Raw genomic sequence first — 23,625 nt, forward strand, 5'->3', positions numbered from 1 at the left:
GATGTGAGAGACAGTTTGTAATCTTGGGAGTTAAGCAATCATGTAACCTTGTATTAGAGACCTTCAGCTATTGGGCAGTATAGAAATGCAATAAATAAATAGATAAATGGCTGGTGATTGTTTTCAATACTGGGAATGTTTTGAGATGACAATTGTACTATGTGATTTATTTAGACAGTTTAAGTGAGTACTTAAGTAAGTACCCCCATGTCTGGCCCCCATATTTCATTTCAGAGCTTCATGTAACATTCTGATTCCCTGAAAGACATAAGGCAATGTCTGTTTAAAATATTGCCATTTTACATAAGCTCCCATTCAGTCATCCCCCAAAGGCACTTATGACTAGTACTCAGCACTTGTAGTACAATCCTATCCTTTTACTCAGAAGAAAATTCTGCTGTGTTCAGTGGGGCTGAATCTAATAAATGTGTTTAGGACTGCAGCCTTAATCTTATTTCTTCTCATTGAAGATACAGTTATTTAACTCAAAAGCTAGAGAACAGATTTACAGAGTTTGTGTATGTATGTTTGTACGCAAGAGAGCATGCAACTCCTTGTAGTTAGTTCCCTAGCACAATTATAATCAATGCTCCAAGGAACAGAAAAATGCATGCTGCAATCGAGCACAGTTGTTGCTACTGTGGCTTTGACCTGTCCCAGGAGACTTCTGTAAATGCAAATGTCATTTCATCAGCTCTTTCTCAGTAAAGAGCTTTTAAACAATATTGTCCATCTGCTATAACTCTCACATAGTTTTATTAATACTGAACCAAATGTCTATAAACTAATTCCTCTGAGAATGGAGAGGGAATTATAAGAATTCCATCAATAGAAGAAACCTCTGATGTGTACTGTTAGAACAGAAGTGGTCAATCTGTGGCTCGCTCCAGATGTTTTGACCTGCAACTCCCATTGGCCCTTGCAAGCATGGCCAGTGGTGACAGATGAGGGAGTTGTAAGCCAAAACATTTGGAAGGCCATCATTTGCACATCCCTGTGTTAGATCCTAAAAACCTCCATATCTACAACTGATTTTTGATTTTTTTCATTAATAAAAACAGATGACTAGTTTTATTTATGTTGAAAATTAATGTTTTCATCTATGTATAATCTTTCATCGTGATGGAATGCCAAGATGATTCATGGCTGCACTACATGTTTGTTTTTGTGACAGCAGCACACCTAGCATAAAAGGCAACCTGGGATGATATAACATAAAGATATTTGGAAAGTAGATCTGCCTTAATGATGTCACCCAATGAGACAACAGTTAAATTGTTACTAATGTAACCATTTTTTTAAAAAAATAATCAATAGTCAGATATCCCATACTTTCATTTCTGGGTGAAGATCATGAACTGACTGCATACAGATCAACAGGACCTTAAGCATTTTGGAATCCAAGGTGAAATATTAAAATGTCCCATGTCTAGCTTGGCAGCCTTTCCTTACACATCCTGACTGAGCCTTTGGCTTCTCAAGCCCTAATGGGGTGTTTTCCCTCATATTGATTTCCACATCTCTGTTTGGCAGCCCCTTCCCCAAGCTGTGTCCCTAGTTAACCTCTTTCCCATCTGTGGTGCCAGTTAGCTGAAGGGACAGTCACACTGGCATTTCCCTCAGGAAAAGCTAGTGCTATTCATGCTAGACTTCAAATGGAGTAACTATTCAGTGCTCCACTTCTAGGTTTGTTTCTAGGAAAGAGAAGGCTCAGTACACGCAATTAGTAATTGTGTAATTTTTTTTTTAAATAAAGTATATAGCTGTGGGCATGATGAATGTAGTAGGGATAAAGAATTCAAGGCCCCTGCTCCCTACATCAAAGTTTTGCTCTAGATCCCCCTCCTAGCTATTTACTTCTTTAAAAATCATACAACTACTAATTGGATCTCCTGGCTGGGAAAAGCATCTGCTAGTAGATCTTTGATAAAGCATCCATGCTTAGTCAGGTTGAAGGGGCTCTAAGGTTGGAACATGTCCCTTCCCAAAAAGGGGATCTGCTGGAGCTCTCATGAGTGCAGATTGTCTCACTGGAAAGGGTTCCACTTCAAGTGGCAGGCTGGAATTCTCCTTGTGTATTCATCTACTCATGAGTACGCACCTCAGAGCTAATCTGGAGGTTCCAGATTCCACAGGAAGCATTATTAGGTGCTGCTTTTCTTATATTGCAGAAGTATTCTGAGGAGCTGGCCAACATTCTCCTTCCCATGAGACTACTACAGGCATAGGAACCCTGTAGGACATCTGCCAGATCTGATGGTGGAGTAATGTGTTTTCATAGCATGTTTATGCTGTTATGATTTCAAATGACTGCCTAATATTTCCACGTGTGTATGTTCCTCCAACACACTTTTTCCTGCTGTCTGTTCTGAGTCGTGTGTGCTCATCACATAAATACTATTTTCTAGCTGCAATTTTTACCAGCTCTGTCATATAACACCCTCTCACAATCCTAGTTGTGACAAAGATCCTTTCTCATGTCCTGGAAGGCAATAAGCTTCTAGTCCAGCCTTGTCCAACCTGGTGCTCTTCAGATGTTGTGGACTTCACCTCTCTTCAAGCTCAAACCAGCATAGCCAATGGTCAGGAATCCTGGGAATTTGAGTCCAAAACATCTGGAGGACATCAAATTGGGGAAGGCTGCACTAGCTTCTTTCAGGCAAGGGGAAAGATTTGAGTTTGGAGTGTTCTGGAAGTTTGGGGCAGAACAAAAAAAGGATCAGGATATTATCGTGATGGCATCACTGAAAGCAAGTACTGAAAGCTATTGAACTAAAAATGGTGGGCGCTTAATAATGGAAGATAATCTTATGAAATACCCTAAATTGGCTACAAAATTTATTTCCATCTTATTGTATGCAGACGATGCTGTACTTCTTTCTCAAACAAAAGTGGACTTAAAAAGAATAATGAGGGCATTTTCTGAATATTGCCAAAAAGAACACCTGGTTGTGAGTTATAACAAATCTAAAGTTGTGGTGTTCTCAAAAAAATACAGGGCCCACAGGTGGCATATGGATAAACAGTTAATCGAACAAGTGAAAGTCTTTAAATACCTTGATGTAGTCTTTCAATCAACAGGGTCATGGTCAGCCCATCAGAAATATGTGGTGGTAAAAGCATCTCAAGAGTGCTAAAATTCTGTTATACTTCTTTTACACAAAAGGTGGCAATCATATACTCTCAGCAGTAGAAGCTTTTAAAGCCAAACCTTTAGCACAGTTATTATATGGGGCTCAGATTTTATTTATTTATTTTATTTTATTTAAGTATTTTTATGCCGCCATTCAGCCAAAAAAGGCTCTCATGGCGGCTTACAAAAGTATTTCTTGACAGTCCCTGCCCACAGGCTTACAATCTAAAAGACATGACACAAAAGGAAAGGGGATTGGGAGGGAGGAGGAGGAGGGGGGAAAGGAAAGCAAACTCAGGCACTACAATCTTAGTTGGAAAGTTCAGCAGTTGCAGTTGACAGCAGGAGGGAGGGGGCTCTCAGCTGGAGCTGGACCCAGGCACGGTGGAGAGGTGCCTGGCTGCTGCTTCCTCCCTCACTGGTGGCCTCTGCAGAGACAGTTGGTAGCAGGAGGGAGGGGGCTCTCAGCTGGAGCTGGACCCAGGCACGGTGGAGAGATGCCTGGCTGCTGCTTCCTCCCTCACTGGTGGATTTGGGTGGATGCTTATTCTAGACCTGTGGAAGTTGTTCAGTCTAAGTTTTTAAGACAATTTTTTTCTGTCTCATGCTGTGTTCCAAATGCCTCCTTGCATTTGGATGCTAATCTTCCCTCTATTAGTTTACAGGCCTGGTGAAGTACACTTAATTATTGGCTTCCGCTGAACTTAACTCCCAATGGTTTATTCCCCTTGGTTCTGGAGGATCCTCATGAGAGCATTTGGTTGAAGACCACCACTTAAAGACTTTACTCCTCTGGTTTATCACTACAACATTTATTAACTCTGGGGTTGAGCAAAGCAAATGATTTAATTAGACAGCGCCTACATGATACTGAATGACAGAACAATTTGGCCACTATAAGAATTTTTTTTCATGGTATGACTACTTTCCATCTGGTCTTTTTGACACATTGGCATCTTATTTGCAAAACTTAACTGTTTTAAAATACAGACGAGCTTTCACTTATGCAAGACTGAATATACTGCCATCAGCTGTACTTGAGGTCCAATTTAAAAGAATCCCACTGGAAAACCGCATATGCCCATGTGGAGATGGCAGTATCGAAACAGTAGGTATTATTATTATTTTGTACTTTTTACAGAGACTTGAGGAAAGAGGTGATCACTCCACTACTGTAATCTATTCCAGGGCGGTCAGTTATTGCTTCTGTGTCTTCTTGCAGACCAAAATAAGCAAGGTGACAGCAAAAACTGCAAAATTTTTAGCAGGTGCTATCAAGATAAGGTCTAGCACTTTATCAGAGTCCTAATTTCTCACAGCTGCTTTAACTGAACAGAAGTTTATTTGTTTTATTTACTTAATCTTATTTTATGTGTAAAGACTTATATTAATTTTGGAATTTGTATTTAATGCAATTTTTTAGAATGCAACTTGGGTAATTTTGGTCAAGTACAATCTTGCTTTTTTTTTTTTGGAACATTTCATCTCAAATGCTAAGGCCTGTGGCTGATGCAAATAAAGGAATCTCTTCACTTTTTATGAAATAGTACACTGATAGGACAGTAACCCAGGTCCAAAATTACATGCATATGTGTGTAATGACAGCATAATGGTCCATGTAGACAGAGGACACTTCTGATGAGTGCAATCGGGAACGGAGAACTGTCCTTTCCCTGTTCTCCCTACAGCAAACTTTGCCCAGGCAATGTTTTAGATATGGGGAAATTCTCAGTTATTGTTCCCAAAATGGGGATATTACTGAAGAAAGGGCAATTTGGAGAGGAAAAATAGCAAGCAGGGGGAAAAAGCATTTATACAAATCTATGGTGCAACCACACTTGGAATACTGTGCATAGTTCTGGTCACCACACCTAAAAATAGGTATTGTAGAGCTGGAAAAAGTGTGGAAAAGGGCAATTAGCATGATCAAAGGGCTGGAGTATTTCCACTATGAAGGAAGGTTACAACAGCTGGGATTGTTTAGCTTGGCGAAAGGAGGATAAGGGGAGACATGATAGACATGTACAAAATTATGCATGGTGTGGAGAATGTGGACAGGGAGACCCTAGAACCCAGGGTCATCCCATGAAAGTGATTGGTGGGAGATTCAGGACAGATGAAAAGAGGTACTTCTTCACACAGCACATAGCTAAACTATGGAATTCACTACCACAAGATATAGTGATGGCCATGAATTTGGATGGCTTTAAAAGGAGGTTGGATACATTCCTGGAGGAGAAGGCTGTCAGGGCTACTAGTCCTGATGGCTATGTGCTACCTCCAGTATCAGAGGCAGTAAGCCTATATACACCAGTTGCTGGGGAACATGGGTGGGACGGTGCTGTTGCACTGTGTCCTGCTTGCGGGTTCCTGGTTGATAGTTGGTTGGCCACTGTGTGAACAGAGTGCTAGACTAGATGGCCCCTTGGTCTGATCTAGCATGGCTCTTACATTCTTATGTTAAGCCCAACCCCGTCTTCTTTTCCTGATTATTGCTACCAGAAGTACAACTAGCGCAAGCAAAACCTAGCACAGTGAAGTCATAATGAATTATGCAATGGCTTGTGGAAGCATCAAAGTATTGGATCTGACACTATTGTAAGCAGTAGAAACGACACCACTGGATAGTTTTAAGCTTATGTTTTCACTGCAGCCTTTTTGTTTATTTCTGCTAATGTGGAAGTGGTTGTACAAAGTTGTTGGAGCACCTTGTCAATGTTCTTGAGCTGTAGCAACTGAGACTCAGCCAAGAAGACTAGACAAGGCTGTGCTCTGGATACCACACCAAATTTACTTGTTGTAACACTGGAGTCTAAGTCCTTGTGGATGGAAAAGATTTTATCCAAGAAGTGCCTAGCAAATGTTATTACAGCAGGCCTCAGATGGATAGGCCTCAGATGGATAGGCTCCAGATGACCCTGAGAAGTTCTGCTGGGTGGCACATAGAGGATTCAACAGATGCAGGAAGAAGTTGTTTCTTTGCCGCCCTTACTGCCCCTGAATAACCCCTACTATAGGCATACACCAGTGTTCGATTGCACCCACTAGGAGTTTTTCTACATCGGCAATCAAGTCATCTCTTATTTTGTTTCATCACTCTCAGCACTGGAGTATATATTTATGTTAATAGTTTGATTCAACTGCTTGGGGAACTGGATGTATGTTGAGCTGCCATAGGAAACAGAAAGGTCAGCATTCTTGTATATGCAGATAATTTGGTTATACTATATTTAACCAGGGGTGGTATTAAGAAGTAGACGAACATGCTGGCTAATTTTTAACAGAAGGAATAACTTACTATTAATTATACAAAAGCTAAAGTTGTTGTATTTGGTAAGTGATCCCCTACATTTAATTGGTCAACTTATAATAACCCCATTTAGCAGGTTAAAAAATGTAGTGATCAGAGCCCTCTGTCTACCTTAGCCCTACTGACAAGAGCCAGGCAGGGCAGGCGGAACAACAGAGGTGATTTTGCCTTCCATTCCTTCTAAAGGTAATAATAATAGTAATAATAATAATAATAATAATAATAATAATAATAATAATTTCATCTAGATGGGCCTTTAAGTGAGTGGAGACTACTCTTAAAAAAAAACCCTTATCAGTATTCATACTTAAACTAGGGTGACCATATGACCGGATTTGGCCAGGTTTTTGATGGCAAATCCGGGAGGGGGAGGGGAAATCCAGATTTTTTTGCAAAGGGCAGTTATAATGGGAATTAACAAAAATGCTTATAACTCCATCATGTTTTAAGATAAAGACATGAAACTTGGCACAATGGTAGCTCTTAGGAATGGCTTTAGTCATACCGAATTTGAAACAAATCCATTCATCCATTGATTTTTTTAGGAATTTTTTAAAAATTGAGGTTTTAAAATTATTATTTTTAAAATTGTCATTTTTAAAGTTAAAGAGATGAAACTTTGTACCATGATAGGATTTAGGTAGAGCTTTAGCCACACCAAATTTGAAAAAGATCCATTCATCCATTGATTTTTTAGGAATTTTTTAAAAATTGAGGTTTTAAAATTTTTATTTTTAAAATCGTCATTTTTAAAGATAAAGAGATGAAACTTTGTACCATAATAGAATTTAGGTAGAGCTTTAGCCACACCAAATTTGAAACATCTGTTCATTCATTGATTTTTTAGGAATTTTTTTAAAAATGAGGTTTTAAAATTATTATTTTTAAACTGTCATTTTTAAAGATAAAGAGCTGAAAGTTGGCACCATGATAGCTTTTAGGTAGAGCTTTAGCTGTACCAAATTTGAAAGAGATCTGGGGGCAGTAGCAAACCCTGTAAACAACAACAGCAGCTTGCCATGAGTGAAGATACAGTCAGAAAAGATATTTGAGGGAAGGGGAGAATGTAACACACAGAGTATAGCAAAAGCTTCAAAGTACAGCAAAACCTACAAAAGTAGGCGTGAGTGAAGTTAATTTCAGATACATTGAATCTCTCACTTGTTCTTTATTTCAGTGATTTTAACATTAAGATGTTATGTAGAACAGATTTGTCTTAAATGTGTGCTGTAAAATCAGACATGTGACCAAGGCTATGTTCGGGTGGGCACGCCCCCTTAGTCCTGGACACGCCCCCTTGGGGGCCGACCATGTTGTCCTCCTTTTTGGTTTCCAAAATATGGTCACCCTACTTAAACGAATAAAGGAAAAAGGTTTGAAGTAAGCAAAAATAGATGCAAATACTTTTGTATGTGGAATATAAAGACGTGTGATAGCTTTGAGAAGGCACTTTGATTCTCCCCAGGACAAGGGTGCAGGGAGGGTGCAGTGTTTTACATTCCTATAGGCTAGCAGAGTGGCAGACGGTCAAAATAATGCATTTCCCCCCCCCCCCAAACGAGCAAACACAAGCAATGGTCATGCAAGCACCCAACAAGAGCACTCTTGTGGATATGAAAAGCTGTGCAATGCAAACAGGCAAGCATGTGTAAGAAAGGACAACCACAACCGGATCCCTGAAGTTATTAGCACAACATTCCATCAGCCATTCAAAGTTGCACATTCCATCAGTCAAAACTTGTCCTGCCAAGTGCTTTAACTATGCAACTAGGCTCATCTCTCTCTCTAAAGAGGTCTTGATTGATAGGAAGAAAACAGCTGTAGAATGAGCAAATAACTGCAAAAGACAAAGTCTTATATAAATATTATAACTAGTTTACTTGCAACCCACCTTATACAAGTATGAGTTACTTGGATTTTCATTTTGTCACAGAGTATGGAATTTATTATTCACATTCTAGTTCACTTTAAAGAAACAGGCAACCCCTTCCCATAAAACAAATAGTTGCAGTGTGAGAGTGTCCAGAGGAAATATTTATCCCTGCATGCAAAACATTTAATAAGAACATCTTGGCTGGAAGCTCTTCCACAACACATATCATCCTCTTAGAATAATAAAACAAATTACTAGGAAGTAATATCCACTGATTTCAATGAAACTATTTCAAAGTAATCTGTTTAAGAGCAGAGTTTAAAAGGGTGAAAAGTTTATTACTAATGAACACATATTAGCCTTTGATACACAAATATTTTGTTTTCCTTAGGGATATCAGTTAACAAAAAAGCTTAGTAAAAGATAATCTAATCCTGAAACACAACTAATGAGGCAGGGGCACTTTTAGGCTGATGTCTGGGCGCAGTGAAGAATCATCCATCAACCTGATGAGCTGGCAGTTTGGCAGGTTATTCTTTAAGCCTCCTCAGATTCATTTATCTGTGAGCTGGCTTTGTAAGAGTTAATTCAGTGCCTCAGCAACCCATCCAGCCCTCAAGCCCAGCCAGCCAGCCAGCCAGCAATGCGCGTTGCTGCCGGGCAACTTCCTTCCTTTTCAGCATTGCACTGGAAATTACCCAAACAAGCAGAACCAAGCAGACTGCAAAGGTCACACCTGGCGTGTGGCCAGCCTGCTCTCCAGCTCTGAAACTGCACCCCCAATTGCCAGGTTCAGGGCAGCCTGTGTTTTCTCTCCTTTGTTTCCTTTTTCCTCCCCCAGCTGTTCCATTCATAGGCCCAAGCTCAGCAATCTGCCCTTCCCAGAAAAAGAGCCCCTTATTAAGCCGAGCTAACTCAAAGGGCCAGCACAGCACGTGCCGCTCCTTATCGGCACCATCTCAAGATCCTATTCCATGGTGCTTAGGCAACAAAAAAAGTAAATGGACTTAACTCCCATTGGCTCCCCTGCAGCAATTCAAACAAAAGCGCAAAGCAACAAAGACATTTTCCACCATGGCAGGTGTTGGTGTCAGATTCCGCCTGAAGCAAACAGGAGCAGAAGAAAGACAGAAAAAAGTGCTTTCCAGTGAAGCTTAGACATGCAGAGGCAAAGAGAGCGAGCATTAGCACTGCTACTTAGTGGGGTGGCCATAGCAAAGAGTAGTTGTTTCTAGTGCAGCACCCAGTGGAAAAGGAGGGCTGCTTCAGCTTTATGCAAGCAACAGAAGGAATCTGGTTAGTAAATTGAGCATGACGCCATGTGAGCAACCTCTTACCTTTCTCAATTACTGTAATGAGATCTTTACATATTTTAATCTAAAGGGAAAGAACACAAAATCATGTAAATATGGGAATAGCGCACCTGCTGCTCTAATGACAGCCTTGCACACATTACTTACACAGAGTTATTAATGGGGGGGGGGAACACAAGTTGTGTGAGTTAACGTGACCATACTTTCGGCGCATATCATTTGGAAATGGAACTAATGAACATTAACACCATTACCAAGCGAGATGTAGGTGGTAAATTACTTCCACAACACTTCCCACCCCCCTGCGTCACTGTTGGATGAAAAACAAGAGGTACAAAAACATAATCGGAAAAATTACTTGCATATTCCTGTACCACATAAATTATATCACACAGAACAAATTCTCCATGGTTTGACACTTATCAACTTTACATCCTGTATCAGCTGAATTCTCTATAATAATCTTTGATAGAGAGCTAAAAAATAACTTGATGCTAAATGGTTTATATATATTACAAACACACTTACATTTAAAGCAAAAATTATACCTGGAACGTTAGCTCTCCATACGTATTAAATTCATAAAGTAGCAAAAAGTACTTTATGTACCAGCATGCATAACATGATTGATGTGCAAAATGGTGAAAACTTGGATTTATTCTCCACTTTTGTGTTTTCAAGTATTAAGAATGTGTTTGGTCATATGCTGACTAGGTAAATGGCAAAATCTAGTTGATTTCATTGTATCCAGGATCCTGATCTTGTTGGGTAACAGGCCAACACTTAAAGTCATCAACAACGTAGAATCAAGGGACCCAAAAAGCCATATATTTCATCTAGTCCCCAAATACTTGCCGCTAGAGAGCTATGATGGGATGTTTCTCTCTCTCTCAATACAAATAAACCTGTTAAGTTAAATACGCCCATGGGCTGGTACATAATTGCTTTCCCCAATCTTGATTTTAATTTGCTTTATCATACATGGTTGTAAGATGTCTTGAGGGCCTGTTTGAATCAGAATACAGGGAATAAATTGGGCCCCCAAAAAACCCATGCTGGAGGCAAGAAGTATGCAATAGTTCATACAATGAGCGGCACAAGCATATCTCTATAGGTAAATGATCAAGGAACTGCCACCTGCAATTGCATTTAAATTTGTCTAGAAGTGAAATTGGTACGGAAGAACCAAGATACTAAGTACTTTCCATATAATATCTGCTGGTGTGGCAAAGGATCCAAAAATAAAGGATTCAAAAATAAAAATAAAAATCTGATACCTTTATCTGGGTGTCAGTGGAGTGGGATAAATGCATGTTGACCCAAGGGGTTAAACCTTGAATTCAGTAGCATGTCATCCTGCTTTAAATGAAAGATTGTGCAACAACAGTACATTCTTTCTCCCAAAAGTGCAAAGACTCACACTATCTGATAGCACAATAAATAACAACAACAGCAACAACAACAATAAATGTCTATCCTTTTCTGTCCATAGAAAATACTTTATGGTATACACACTCACACAACTAAAATTAGTATGTCAGTACAGTCATGAATAAAAAACATCAGGTATAAGGATATACAATAAATAAATAAAAAATCAGGAGTTTGGGATTTAGGTTTCTTCATTCCATACTCGATCAAATATAGTTTTAGAAGAGGTAGAATAAGGCAGGATAAAATACAAGTTTTATGCTTAACATGAATTCCTGTTTTGTGGAAGGTAGGAGGAAGCAGTACATAGCTTTCAGGAAATTCCCTCCCTCAGACTAGAAGGCACAGCAAGCTGCTGACTCCTCCCCTCATGAGGGGTCATCCTCCATTTTCCTCAGACCAAATGAAAAAAGTGCTAGAAGCCAAAGTATAAAAGTGTATGAAACACACTACTAATATTCAACAAGTGCACACCAACAGGGTCAGGTACAAAAAAAGCAAATGACTTCAGCAGATAGAGGCAGAAGGAATACAGCCAAGGAGACCCTATCTATTCTCCAACACTTGAAGTGACCAGCTGGCTGGCGAAGAAAAGTGATTATGCCTAAAAATGTAGTTTTGAGAGTAAGTTCCTTTAGTGGAACTGTGACTATCAGCTCAAATGGTAGACCCATCAGTGCCTTCAACACCTTGTTCAGGATCCAAGTTGAGGAATGGTGCACTGCAGGTGTGTTAATTAATGTCACTCCTTGTAGAAAACTGAATATGAGGGTGCTCCTTTAGGCACCCCAGGATACTGTTAAGGGCTGCAGCCAGTCTTTATAGTGTACTAGCTAATACACCTGGCGTTGCTCGGGTCCCCTAAGTTATATAGTAGTCATCTTAAAGAAGTAGGACAGTGCTAGGCCTGTGAGGTCGTAAGTTTAAAATGAATTAAATTCTTTTCTTTTTTTCTCTTTCACCACCGATGCAGGCCAGGGATGCCTTAAAACCACAGCTCTCCATGGCCCACTTGACCATCTTCTGCTCGGGTCTCTTGGCAGGTGCCAGGAAGCCTCCGAGGGTGGCTGGATTGAAGGCTTGCTTCACACACCAAGTGCTTCAGCAGGAGGCTGTACTGAAGTGCTGGGGCTGGCAAGTCTGGCCAAGCTGGTCCTTGCAATCAGTGCTCGTAGGTAGGCCATGAGGGAGCCAGCCGGCTGACTGACTGACTGACTGACTGACTGAATGACTGTTAGCTCAGTTGTTGCTGTCGGCGACAGGTCAGGGCTGCACTCTCCAGCTCCCGATGGTGCCTAGTGACTGAGGCAGCCAGCCCCACGCACTTTCCCTTCAGGCCCAGGATGGTAAGCCACTTCCATACGATGGCTGCCAAAAGCACAATAAATCTTCCCTCCCACCCAAGGCATGCTGGGAGTTGTAGGCACAAGCCTAGTTCCCTGAATAACATGTTGAACTTTGTATACCACGTGGTAGGGTGACCATATTTTAGGAACCAAAAAGGAGGACAAGGGAGCATGCCCACCCAAACATGGTCTTGGTCACATGTCTGATTTCACTAGCACCCTTAGCTTGTTTCAACTTCTGGTTTATCAGTGAGAAACTAATCTAAAAATGTGTCATTATATCTCTGGTTCACTAGCCATGTAAACAAGACCATGGTCAGTACCAATTCAAAGAGAGGCCAGAACAGATGCCCATTATCACAATTCTAGACAAGGATCTTACCCTCCTTTTATCCAAATATCTCCTGAATTTACACTGCCTCAGTCTGCACAGAACAGAAATCCCAATCAGGAAGCCCCCCAAAAATTGCCCAAAGAAATGTCAGAAACAAGTCCCACTGATTTCAATAAAGCTTACTCCCAGATAAATGAATATAGGATATGTAGCCTCTTCATATCTGTTCCCCTTACTCTAATAGGGTGACCATATTTTGTATACCAAAAAGGAGGACAGCATGGCCATCCCCAAGGGGGCATGCCCACCAACACGTCCAGACCCCAAACACGGCCTTGGTCACAGGTCTGATTTCACAGCACCTATCTGGCACTCTCCAAGAGAAGGCCGAGGAGAAGGCCTGCATCAGCCCTGGGTGGGCTGGAGGGCGTGTTCCCGGACTTCCAGGAATGCTTCTTCCAGTCCTCCAAGAGCCGATCTAGGCTTCTCCTGGGCTAGCGCGATCGTGACGGCTCAAGAGAAGGCCGAGGCAAAGGCCTGCATCGGCCCTGGGGGCGCTGGAGGGCGCATTTCCGGACTTCTGGGAACGTGTCCTCCAGCCCTCCTAGGGTCGATCTAGCCTGCTGGGCTGGCGTAATTGCCAGCCCAGCAGTAGCAGCAGAAAGGAGCTCCTTTCTTCTGCTGCTGCTGCTGCTGGGCTGCGATCACGCCAGCCCAGCAGAAGGCTAGATCGATTCTTGGAGGGCTGAAGGATGCTTTTCCGGAAGTCTGGGAACGTGCCCTCCAGACAACCCAGGGCCGATACAGGCCTTCTCCTCGGTCTTCTCTTGGGCCGGCGTGATTGCATCAGCCAAGGAGAAGGCCAGATCGGCACTGGGAGCGGGGGCTGGAGGACGCGTTCCTGGAAGTCCAGGAATGCATCCTCTGGCCCTTTCCCCCAGTAAATTCAGGCCCAGAGATCTCATTGACAAAAATGTTGCAGAAAAGGAAGAAGAAAAGAGAGGAAAATACAGCACTTTCTATGGAAATTAAAGAACTGTGGTAGCAAGAAAAAGTTACAATTATTCCATTAGTCACATCAGTCACCAGTATCACATACTGTTTTTACAGAAAAACTTCAGAAACTAGGCCTACCAAAATACATCCACATCCACATCCAGAAAGCAATCATATTTAAAACATGTTCAAGTCAGGAAATTTCTGAATCAGTAAAAGACAGCATGACTTGGCAAAGCCCGTCATGTTCATTTAGAAGTACCACCACGAGCAAGAAAAGAGACAAGATACAAAAGAGGGCAGGGTTCCTGCAGCTTTAACTGTTTGGATGAAGAGGGAATTTCACCAGGTGCTGCATGCATAAAAATGACACCTGCTGGAATTCCCTTTTCTATACAACCGTTAAAGACACAGGAGCCCTGTCATCCTTTCCATATGGTCATACTTCAGTCCAAAGGAGTTTGAGAGGCAAGTTGTATAATGTTTTGATGTACTTGTTGCCAACTATATCCACCTGAACTTTTAGAAGTTTTTGCTATATGGTTGTGTCAATAGCCCCACCACTTTTTTGTGAGATCTACGTCAGTAGAACCATCCCTGACAGTATGCTAACCAGCAATTAGTTTGAGGTCGGAAAAATAATAATTCTCTAGTTCTTTTTTAAAAAATCGCTACCAACCAAGGTTTGCCTCCTTTTAAAACATTGACTTTAGTTGACATGATCACTCAAAAGTAATGTTTGCTCATATACATAATTTGTTACATTTCTATCCTACCTGTCCTCCAAGGAGCCGAAGGTGACATACATGATCCTCCTCTCCATTTATCCTCATAACAAGCTGTGAGATAGATTAGGCTGAGAATCAGTGACTGGCTCAAAGTCACCCAGTGGGAGATCTGGGTTCTAGTCCCCACTGGGTGACTTTGGGCCAGTCACAGACTTTCAACCCAACCTACCTCACAGGGTTGTTGTTGTGAGGATAAAATAGAGAAGAGGAGGATGATTATGTATGCTGCCTTGGATTCCTTGGAGGAAAAAAGGCAGGACCTAAATGTAATAAAATAAATAAAAAAATAAATAAATGGCCATCAAAGAGTTAAGAGAGGCCAAGAAAGGAGAGTAAATGGGAAAGGGTCCCTAGACCTGAGGCTCTTTGTCCCTGGTGCAATGTTACTCCCTGATATTCAGTTGGGACAGGAACCAGATTGATATTAAGTATAGGACTGCTTTTAAATTCATCACTATTGCAATGCATGGTATTGCAATGTCTCCATCTGCTTATTATAGGCTACTTCAGTGGAAATGGAATAGGAGTGTGGGAGTCTCACAATTTAATTTTGAAATCATATATTTGCAGTTTATCAGCAGTACAATTTGGTGGGGGCTACACTTGTCTTTTTGTTTTTATGTAGAACTTACATGACTTCTGCCAAGATGTGGCTTACCACAGAAAATTAAAAGGTTAAAAATATAGATGTAAATTGGAAAGGAATTGACTAGGTAAATAATATCATTTGCACTTCAGGGTGCCATGAGAAACGGAGCAATAAGCACACTTTTCTGCAGATAAAGCAAAATCTATTGAGTGATAACATATTCCTCTAAACCTTTTCATTGCAGGGCTTTAAAAATGTTATTATCTTAAAATAAGGAAAGAAACTTCATAATCTGATTTACAAATGTGAGAAATTCATATACCACTCTCAGTATCACTTCTGGTGGGGGTGGACCCACCATTTTTAATTTCTACATAGAAATAAAGCGAGGATCAACCTGCTGGTAATTCTTAGAACTTTTGTGTTGCTTTCAGGAAATTTAGAGGAAGCCTATCAGTATATATCTTTTGTAGACAAGTGTTGACTTAGATAAAAGTTATGCTGGTTTGTTTGATGAAGTACAGCATAATCCAGGCAAAGTAAAGCAACTTCATCAACAAAACTGACAATCTTTCCTTTTCTTACCCACAAAAATCTTCCTTTTTCTCAGTGTTTATATTTACAGCACAATCCTACACAGGTCTAGATAGAAGGAAGTCCCATTGAGTTCAATGAGGCTTTCTCCCTGGTAAGTGGGTACAGGATTGCAGCTTTAATTTTTAGTTACTCTTATGTTTGTCAATAGCATTTACACTACAAACTAATCTTGCATTTTGTGCTATAGAAACACCACCGCTGCTGCCTCGCCCCATGCTGCTGGTGAACTGTAGCCGCTGCTGGCCATGGCTCCTTGCCCTGCGCACCGCCAGCAAGGTATCCACCCAGCACACCAACCTGGGCTGTGGCTCCAGGGGCTGGGCCACTCGCCGTGTAGCGAGCGCCCGCCTGACATAACCAAGAAGAAGCAATGGGAGACTGGCTCCTTGCCCTGCGCAGCCCTCACCTGCCTGCCTGACATGGCCACAGCCAAGAGAAGAAGCACTGGGAAGGGCTGGAAGGGTTTGTTTCCGGAAACACAGAAATGAGTGCTTTCAGCCCCTCCTGCCTGGCAATCCGAGCCTTTCCTAGGCCGGCTACATTGTACCAGCCAAGGAAAGCCCCAGATGGACAGTGGGCGGGGCTGGGAGGCCATGTTCCCGGAAGTGTGGGAATGCGGCCTTCCAGCCCCTCCCGCCCAGCGATCCGGGCCTTTCCTTGGCCAGCGATATTGTGCCGGCCAAGGAAAGGCTCAGATGGGCAGTGGGAGGGGTTGGAGAGGCCCATTTCCGGAAGTTCAGAAATGAGTCTCTCCAGCCTCTCTGGAGCAGCGATCCGGGCTTCTGTGGGGTCATTGCTATTGTGACGACCTGGAAGAAATGTAGACGGGCCTTGGGAATGCATAGAGAGGCCCATTTCCGCACTTCTTGAAACAGAACTCTCTAGGCATTCCCGTGCGGCGATCCGGGCCTAGTCTGGTCACCCTACATGTGAGGTGTGATGGGAGACAACTGGAGAGTGGGCCTTCTTAGTTGTGGCACCCCCTCCCCAAACTTTTTGAAGGGCTAAACACGTGTAACAATGCCTTATAATTTTAGGGGCAGACTGTTCCACAAAAGAATGTAAGCCTATGCGGCAGGGTTTTGCTAGTTTATTGTTTTACTCTGTACAGCACCATGTACATTGATGGTGCTATATAAATAAATAAATATAATAATAATAATAATAATAATAATAATAATAATAATAATAATAATGTGCTGTGGGTGACATTACAGGGCCCCAAAACTAATTTACTGCTAGGAATGTGCTATCATCCCCCAGACAAAAATGCTCAGGGTGACCTTGAGATGGAAAATAAAATCAGGGAGGCCTCCATATGAGGAAGTGTTGTAATAATGGGTGACTTCAATTATTCTCACATTGACTGGATAAATGCATATTCCAATCATGACAAAGAGGTTAAATTTCTTTATGTTCTAAATGACTTTGCCCTAGAACAGATGGTCATGGAACCCCTGGATTTTATCCTAAATGGTGAATTCTCCCGATGAAAGGAAGTGGATAGTGGGGTCCCACAGGGATCAGTATTGGGACCAATTCTTTTCAATTTAGAATCATAGAATAGTAGAGATTGAAGGGGCCTAAAAGGCCATCGAGTCCAACCCCCAGCTCAATGCAGGAATCCACCCTAAAGCATCCCTGACAGATGGTTGTCCAGCTGTCAGGTGTGCTTTACTTGACAGCTGGACAACTTGTTCATAAATGATCTGGAATTAGGAGTGAGTAGTGAAGTAGCCAAGTTTGCCAATGACACCAAATGATTTAAGGTTGTTAAATCACAAAGGGATTGTGAAGACTCCAAAGGGATCTCTCCAAGCTGGAGAGTGGGCATCCAAATGGCAGATGCAGTTCAATGTATGCAAGTGTAAGGTGATGCATGCTGGGGCACAAAAACAACCCAACTTCAAGTATAACCTGATGGGATCTGATCTTGCGGTGACCGAACAAGAAAGAGATTTGGGAGTTGTGGTGGACACCTCAATGAAAATGTCAATCCAGCGTGTGACAGCTGTAAAGAAGGCAAACTCCATGTTAGGCATTATAAGAAAATGAATTGGGAATAAAACTGCCAGTATCATTATACAATGATATACAAATCATTGTCTTTATACAAATATATGGGGCACCCAGGCTTAGAACACTGTGTTCTAAGATATTATAGAGCTAGAAAAAGTGCAGGAAAGGGCAACTAAAATGATTAAGGGGCTGGAGCATCTCCCCTTTGAGGGATGGTTACAACAGCTGGGATTATTTAGCTTGGAAAAAAGGAGGCTAAGGAGAGACATGATAGAGGTGTACAAAATTATGCATGTTATGGAGAATGTGGATAGGGGGACATTTTTCTCCCTCTCTCAAAATACTAGAACTTCATGAAGCTGATTGGTGGGAGATTCAGGACAAATAAAAGGAAGTACTTCTTCACACAGCGCATAATTGAACTATAGAATTCACTACCACAAGATGTAGTGATGGCCACCAATTGGAGGAAAATTCTGAGAGTTCCTTGGACTGCAAGAAGATCAAACCAGTCCATACTCCAGGAAATAAAGCCAGACTGCTCACTTGAGGGAATGCTATTAAAGGCAAAATTGAAGTACTTTGGCCACATAATGAGAAGACAGGACACCCTGGAGAAGAGGCTGATGCTAGGGAAAGTGGAAGGCAAAAGGAAGAGGGGCCGACCAAGGGCAAGATGGATGGATGATATTCTGGAGGTGACAGACTTGACCTTGGGGAAGCTAGGGGTGGCGACAGCTAATAGAAAGCTCTGGTGTGGGCTGGTCCATGAAGTCACGAAGAGTCGGAAGCGACTGAACGAATAAACAACAACAACGGGGTTGGATAAATTCCTGGAGGAGAAGGCTATCAGTGGCTACTAGTCCTGATGGTTATATGCTACCTCCAGAGTCCGAGGCAGTGGGGAACATGGGAGTGTGCTGTTGCAACATGTCCTGCTTTGTTTGTTCCTGGTCGACAGAGTGCTGGACTAGATGGACCCTCAGTCTGATCCAGCATGGCACTATGTTCTTATGGTCATTTTGCTTTTTAAAGGTTGATATTTATTTAAATCTTTGATGGCCGTGCACTTCCTCTCTCTAGCACTGGAGTGCACACCTCCCTCAATTATTATTTTTAAATAATAAACTACATAAAGGACTATGGCATCACCTTCTATTAAACAGAGACAAGAATCATGCTACTGATGCTTGAGTGGTGCTAGCATGAAAGAAAAGTGCAGGGTTTTTATTGCTTGGAATGACCTCAAGACATTTTTTTCATCTTTTGAACAGCTGCTGCTTGGTCCTGTAGAGAAGTCATAATTCTATTTGTATCAGTCTGTTGCCATAGAAATGAATGTGATCGCGTACATTCACCTTTCTGGACCTAGAAGATGGATAAGAATCACCATGGGGAGGTTTAAATGATCCTAAAGAATCAATTCAACTAGGGAAAAATGAGCGTGTCTTTCATCTGTTCAAGTGAAAACATTTTCTTCAATGAATGGCTAAGTTTGCTCCTACGTATATAATAGTTGGAAAGTCTGATCATGTGTTTGTGGAATATCTGGAGTTACCAAATAGTGGCTATTTCAAATGCGGTGGTCAAGAGTTTTCAGCTCAAGCTGACAAATTGGTTGCTGTTAATTTTGATAAGATACCTGTCAACATTCTGACTATGTTATGTGACTAAAAATTTGACTGAAAATTTGAAGTACCATGCAATCATGGTAAAAAAAAGAAAGTGTTTAGAAGGACTGATGGCTCACTGAAGGACAGTTAATTGAACAGGTTTCTATCATTTCTTACTTTATTTATTTATTTATTTATTTATTTATTTATTTATTGCTTTTCTATACCACCCAATAGCTGGAGCTCTCTGGGCGGTTCACAAAAAATAAAAAACCATTCAAAGTGTAAAGAATGTTTATACATTCTTTAAGAATGTTTATTATTTTCTCTGGAACATGAAATTGAAATATGCATATGACCACTCTGAAGGCCAAACTGGTAGTCGGATGGTATAGCTTATACAATAAATGGCATTCCATTTATTGATCCTCATGCAGTCCATCACTGATCCCAGACACCACTTTAGTACTTCTACAGCCTCATCTGAATCAGATTAAAATGAATAGTAGTGTTGGATACAATCAACATACTGGTAACACCTCACTACAAATTTACCATTTTTTTTTATTTTTCTACCTACAATTTGAGGAAAAGTATTTATGTTGCATTACTACAGTAAATGGGACAGCTTTTGAACATATGGGAACTTGTTATATGCTACTCTGCCACCTCAAGCTGCACACAAGTTGCTTTAAATGCACACATTTTATTTATTTTTGTTTATTATTAACATTTAAGCAAAAATTATATAGCAACCCAGACCATCAAATTTGCATTTAATATCATAGAATCATAGAATAGTAGAGTTGGAAGGGGCCTATAAGGCCATTGAGTCCAAACTCCTGCTCAATGCAGGAATCCACCTTAAAGCATACCTGACAGATGGTTGTCCAGCAGCCTGTTGAATGCATTAATAAATCTTAATAAATGTTCTGTGTGGTATCTATAGTTTTATAAAAAAAAACACCTGCTATGCTACTTGACAATGCTGTACAGCCTGTTTATTGACAAACTATTTTATTTATTTATTTATTTATTACATTTTTATACCGCCCAATAGCCGAAGCTCTCTGGGCAGTTCACAAAAATTAAAACCATAATAAACAACCAACAGGTTAAAAACACAAATACAAAATACAGTATAAAAAGCACAACCAGCACAAACTATAATGGATCCCATGGCTTCTCCTTACATTTAGTGATAGTATGAAGGATGCAAAGGCTAGTATGTATATTCAGAGTAAATATCTTGCTTCTTATGAAACTGGCAAAAAGTTGCATTAGCTCTATCTTTTCTGATCATTATTCTTTATTTTTCAAATCATTAGCATGCACATGAGTGACCTCATGGTGAACAGATGTACTTGGACATGACCGTGATTAGATCAGTGCTCTCAGCAGTGCTCTCAATTAACTCTTTGAGGAATCAACTACAACTTCGACATTTTAAAAATATATTTTCTGATATGGATTTTGGATGCTACATAAGCTGAAATCCATAGGCCAATGTCAAAATATGTTTACCATGTAGTTCTGCATTATGTTGTTTGAAAGCTAAACACTGATTTACTTTTTTGGAATATTAATGTTTATAATAACGAAGGAGATTAACTACAACTAGGTATATGTGATTTATTAGTCCAATCCTATTGCATTAATTAGTTGATACAGTGTAAATAGCACTTTAGAGTGTGGGAGCCATACTAGCATCCTATACTTGACAAGTGAAGTAAAGATGCTCAAGCACTGAGCTCCCAAGCTATTGAAAGCACCATACTACATGAATAGCAGTGGCAGATTGCCACTTCTCTACACCTAGATCTCTAGAGGGCCTATAGGATGTCATGCATAAGAGATTTATCACCAGATCTGCTTTTTAAATAGACTTTCCCTATTATTATTTATTATTATTTATTATTTATTATTATTAATTATTATTATTATTATTATTATTTGTATCCCGCCTTTTGCCCAATACTGGGCCTCTGTTTTATCTGTTGCTAGGTTACATATTCCTGGTTCTGTTTGCCACTGTCTTAACCTATTAGCTCATATGTGATAGATAAAGAGATATATGGCACATGCAAGAGGGATCAATGCCTAGGATCAACAACTACAACAATAAAAACTGAGCACTTAAGCGTAATTATCCAATCTCAAGCCATGGTATCCTTCAGCAGTATCCCTTTGAATGACATCCTTAAAGGCCAGGCAGCTAGGGAAAGCAGTACATCATTGTACTCCTGTTGCTTAATAGCAGGAGTGAGCCATCTTTTTTCCTTTTGAGATCTGCATTACTTCTGAGGGGGCCAGATGCTAGCAGTGGATGGGGCTAGCTAGAGGCCACACATACACACTCACTCTCAGCATCATATTTTTTCTCTCTCAAAAATCTGTGGCTTGCTGTGTCATGCAACCTCAGGTACCGGGGTTTGCACAAACCCTCAAATAACCTTGAAAAACCATGGGTTATTTCAGCATTGTTTAATCCTCAAATAATCCCTGCCGCCTGGGTTCGCACAACACGGCAAGCTATGGCAAGCCACAGCAAAACAGGCGCCTGTGGGCACCATGCAAAAATGGCTCTCACAGGCTCTTGGCATGATGTGTCAGCCCCCATGGGTAAATTCAGCCACAGTGGGCTGTTGTGTTGTGCAAATGTCAGGGAGGGGCGAAACGTGGGATTGTGGCTGTCTTAAGATCAGCATCTCTCTCTTTCTCTCTCACATGCACACACACACATTCGGACAAATCCTTACATCACTCTCTCATACATGGACACCTTTTGCAAACACAGATCTAGATAGATCTATGCTTTTGATGTACTCTTCTCTACCTGCTTGCGTGGGAAAGGGGAAGACGCAGGTGGAGCCTGCCAGTGGTGCTGTGGAGCCCATGGGCTCTGGGTTGCCCAATCCTTGTTTAATAGCAAGAGTGATATGTTGGAAATTGGGACAGAACTGGATATTTCTACTATATCAAGTGTAGAAAACTGGAACATATCAACCAGTATGCAATATGTGTAATACTAGTAGTCTCTAGTTTTTAGATTGTAAGCCCATGGGAAGAATCTGCTTTTTTTCTTTTATTTGTATAGCACCTAGTACTTTTGACAAATAGTGCTGCTAAAGACAGTGGAAGTTTTTCAGTGGAATACAACAGAATTTAATAGGTACCTTCAGTATGAATAGACTTTACTAAACATAAGAATCAGGCAGTGTCTTGCCATTCTAATTTGCTTATGTGATAAGATCTACCCAGAAGTAAGTTCCACTGTTTTCCATAAGGCACACTTCCAAATAAGTGTTGACAGGAGTGCGGCCTAAACTGACTAGATCAAAATTCCCTATGTATTAGAAATTGAACCATGGAGAGAAAAGTGGTGTGTGTGTGTGAGGGAGAGGGGGGAACATAAGGAAAATGATTGCTTGAAAAGAGCATATCAAATATAAAAGCGTATTATCTAGAAACCATTTAGGTTGTTTTTGGGCTCAATTTCTCCTTTTCACCCTTCTCTAGCAATGTAATGACAACATTTTGTAGCGATTTATTACCAATTCTTTTTGTCATCGCTGCTGTAAATTTTGGTGGCGTGGCAGTTGCCGCACCAGAGGGCTGCAGGCCACGCATGTGTTGCCCTCTTCTGATGTACATAAACACCCTAAAAAAAAAGAAGGGTAAAGGTGCACACACATTTAGGTTACCCTTTTGAAGCGTTAGATTTAAGTGGCCAACTCAAGGGCAGAGGTGGATTTTTTCTCTCTCCCCATTTGTCACCTTTTAAAATTATTTTGCAATGGTTCCAATGGGAAGGAAAATAATCACGGCAGCTTATGACTATCACAGTAATCAGATGGATGGAACGTTCCATTGCTAGACCTCTGTAATGCAGGCAGAGGCCTGCAGTAGCCAATGGTCCCTGGGATGACCTACTATGAGTTTTGACAATAGCGCTAACTGTATGATTTCATGTCTGATTCTTGTGTTTGTTTGTCTGTTGTTTGTTTCTTTCTTTTTATGGATCTATGGATCGCAATAAAGAAAGTAGTAGTAGTAGTAGACCTACTATGAGATTACACATTTAATAATCTTTTTATAAAACTGTTATACTTTTCTATTATTTTTAAATTATAAATTGCCAGATATAGTTTGTTTTAAATTGAATGATAGGGTGTTGATTTTTTAAAAACAAATTTAAGCTAAGCACAAAAATGGATCCTAGTAGTTCTGGGTCATTTATTTTCTAAACTTTTAGGTAGTTAAGGCCCAGTCCATAGGGATCT

At 40.8% G+C, this 23,625-nt stretch overlaps 1 protein-coding gene across 2 annotated transcripts in view; it reads right to left on the reverse strand.

Moving 5' to 3' along the window:
* The window catches only part of RALGAPA2 (Ral GTPase activating protein catalytic subunit alpha 2), a 212,842-nt gene that overhangs the window by 6,565 nt on the left and 182,652 nt on the right, over positions 1–23,625 (reverse strand). For both annotated transcript variants that reach the window (XM_063130176.1, XM_063130175.1), the window contains one exon: positions 9,654–9,693. In XM_063130176.1, coding sequence (XP_062986246.1) covers positions 9,689–9,693 — 5 coding nt within the window. In that variant the 3' untranslated portion in view covers positions 9,654–9,688. The remainder of the gene's footprint in view (positions 1–9,653; positions 9,694–23,625) is intronic.

The sequence above is a fragment of the Elgaria multicarinata genome, chromosome 7 (genome assembly GCF_023053635.1).
Source record: "Elgaria multicarinata webbii isolate HBS135686 ecotype San Diego chromosome 7, rElgMul1.1.pri, whole genome shotgun sequence".
Taxonomy (NCBI): Eukaryota; Metazoa; Chordata; class Lepidosauria; order Squamata; family Anguidae; genus Elgaria; species Elgaria multicarinata.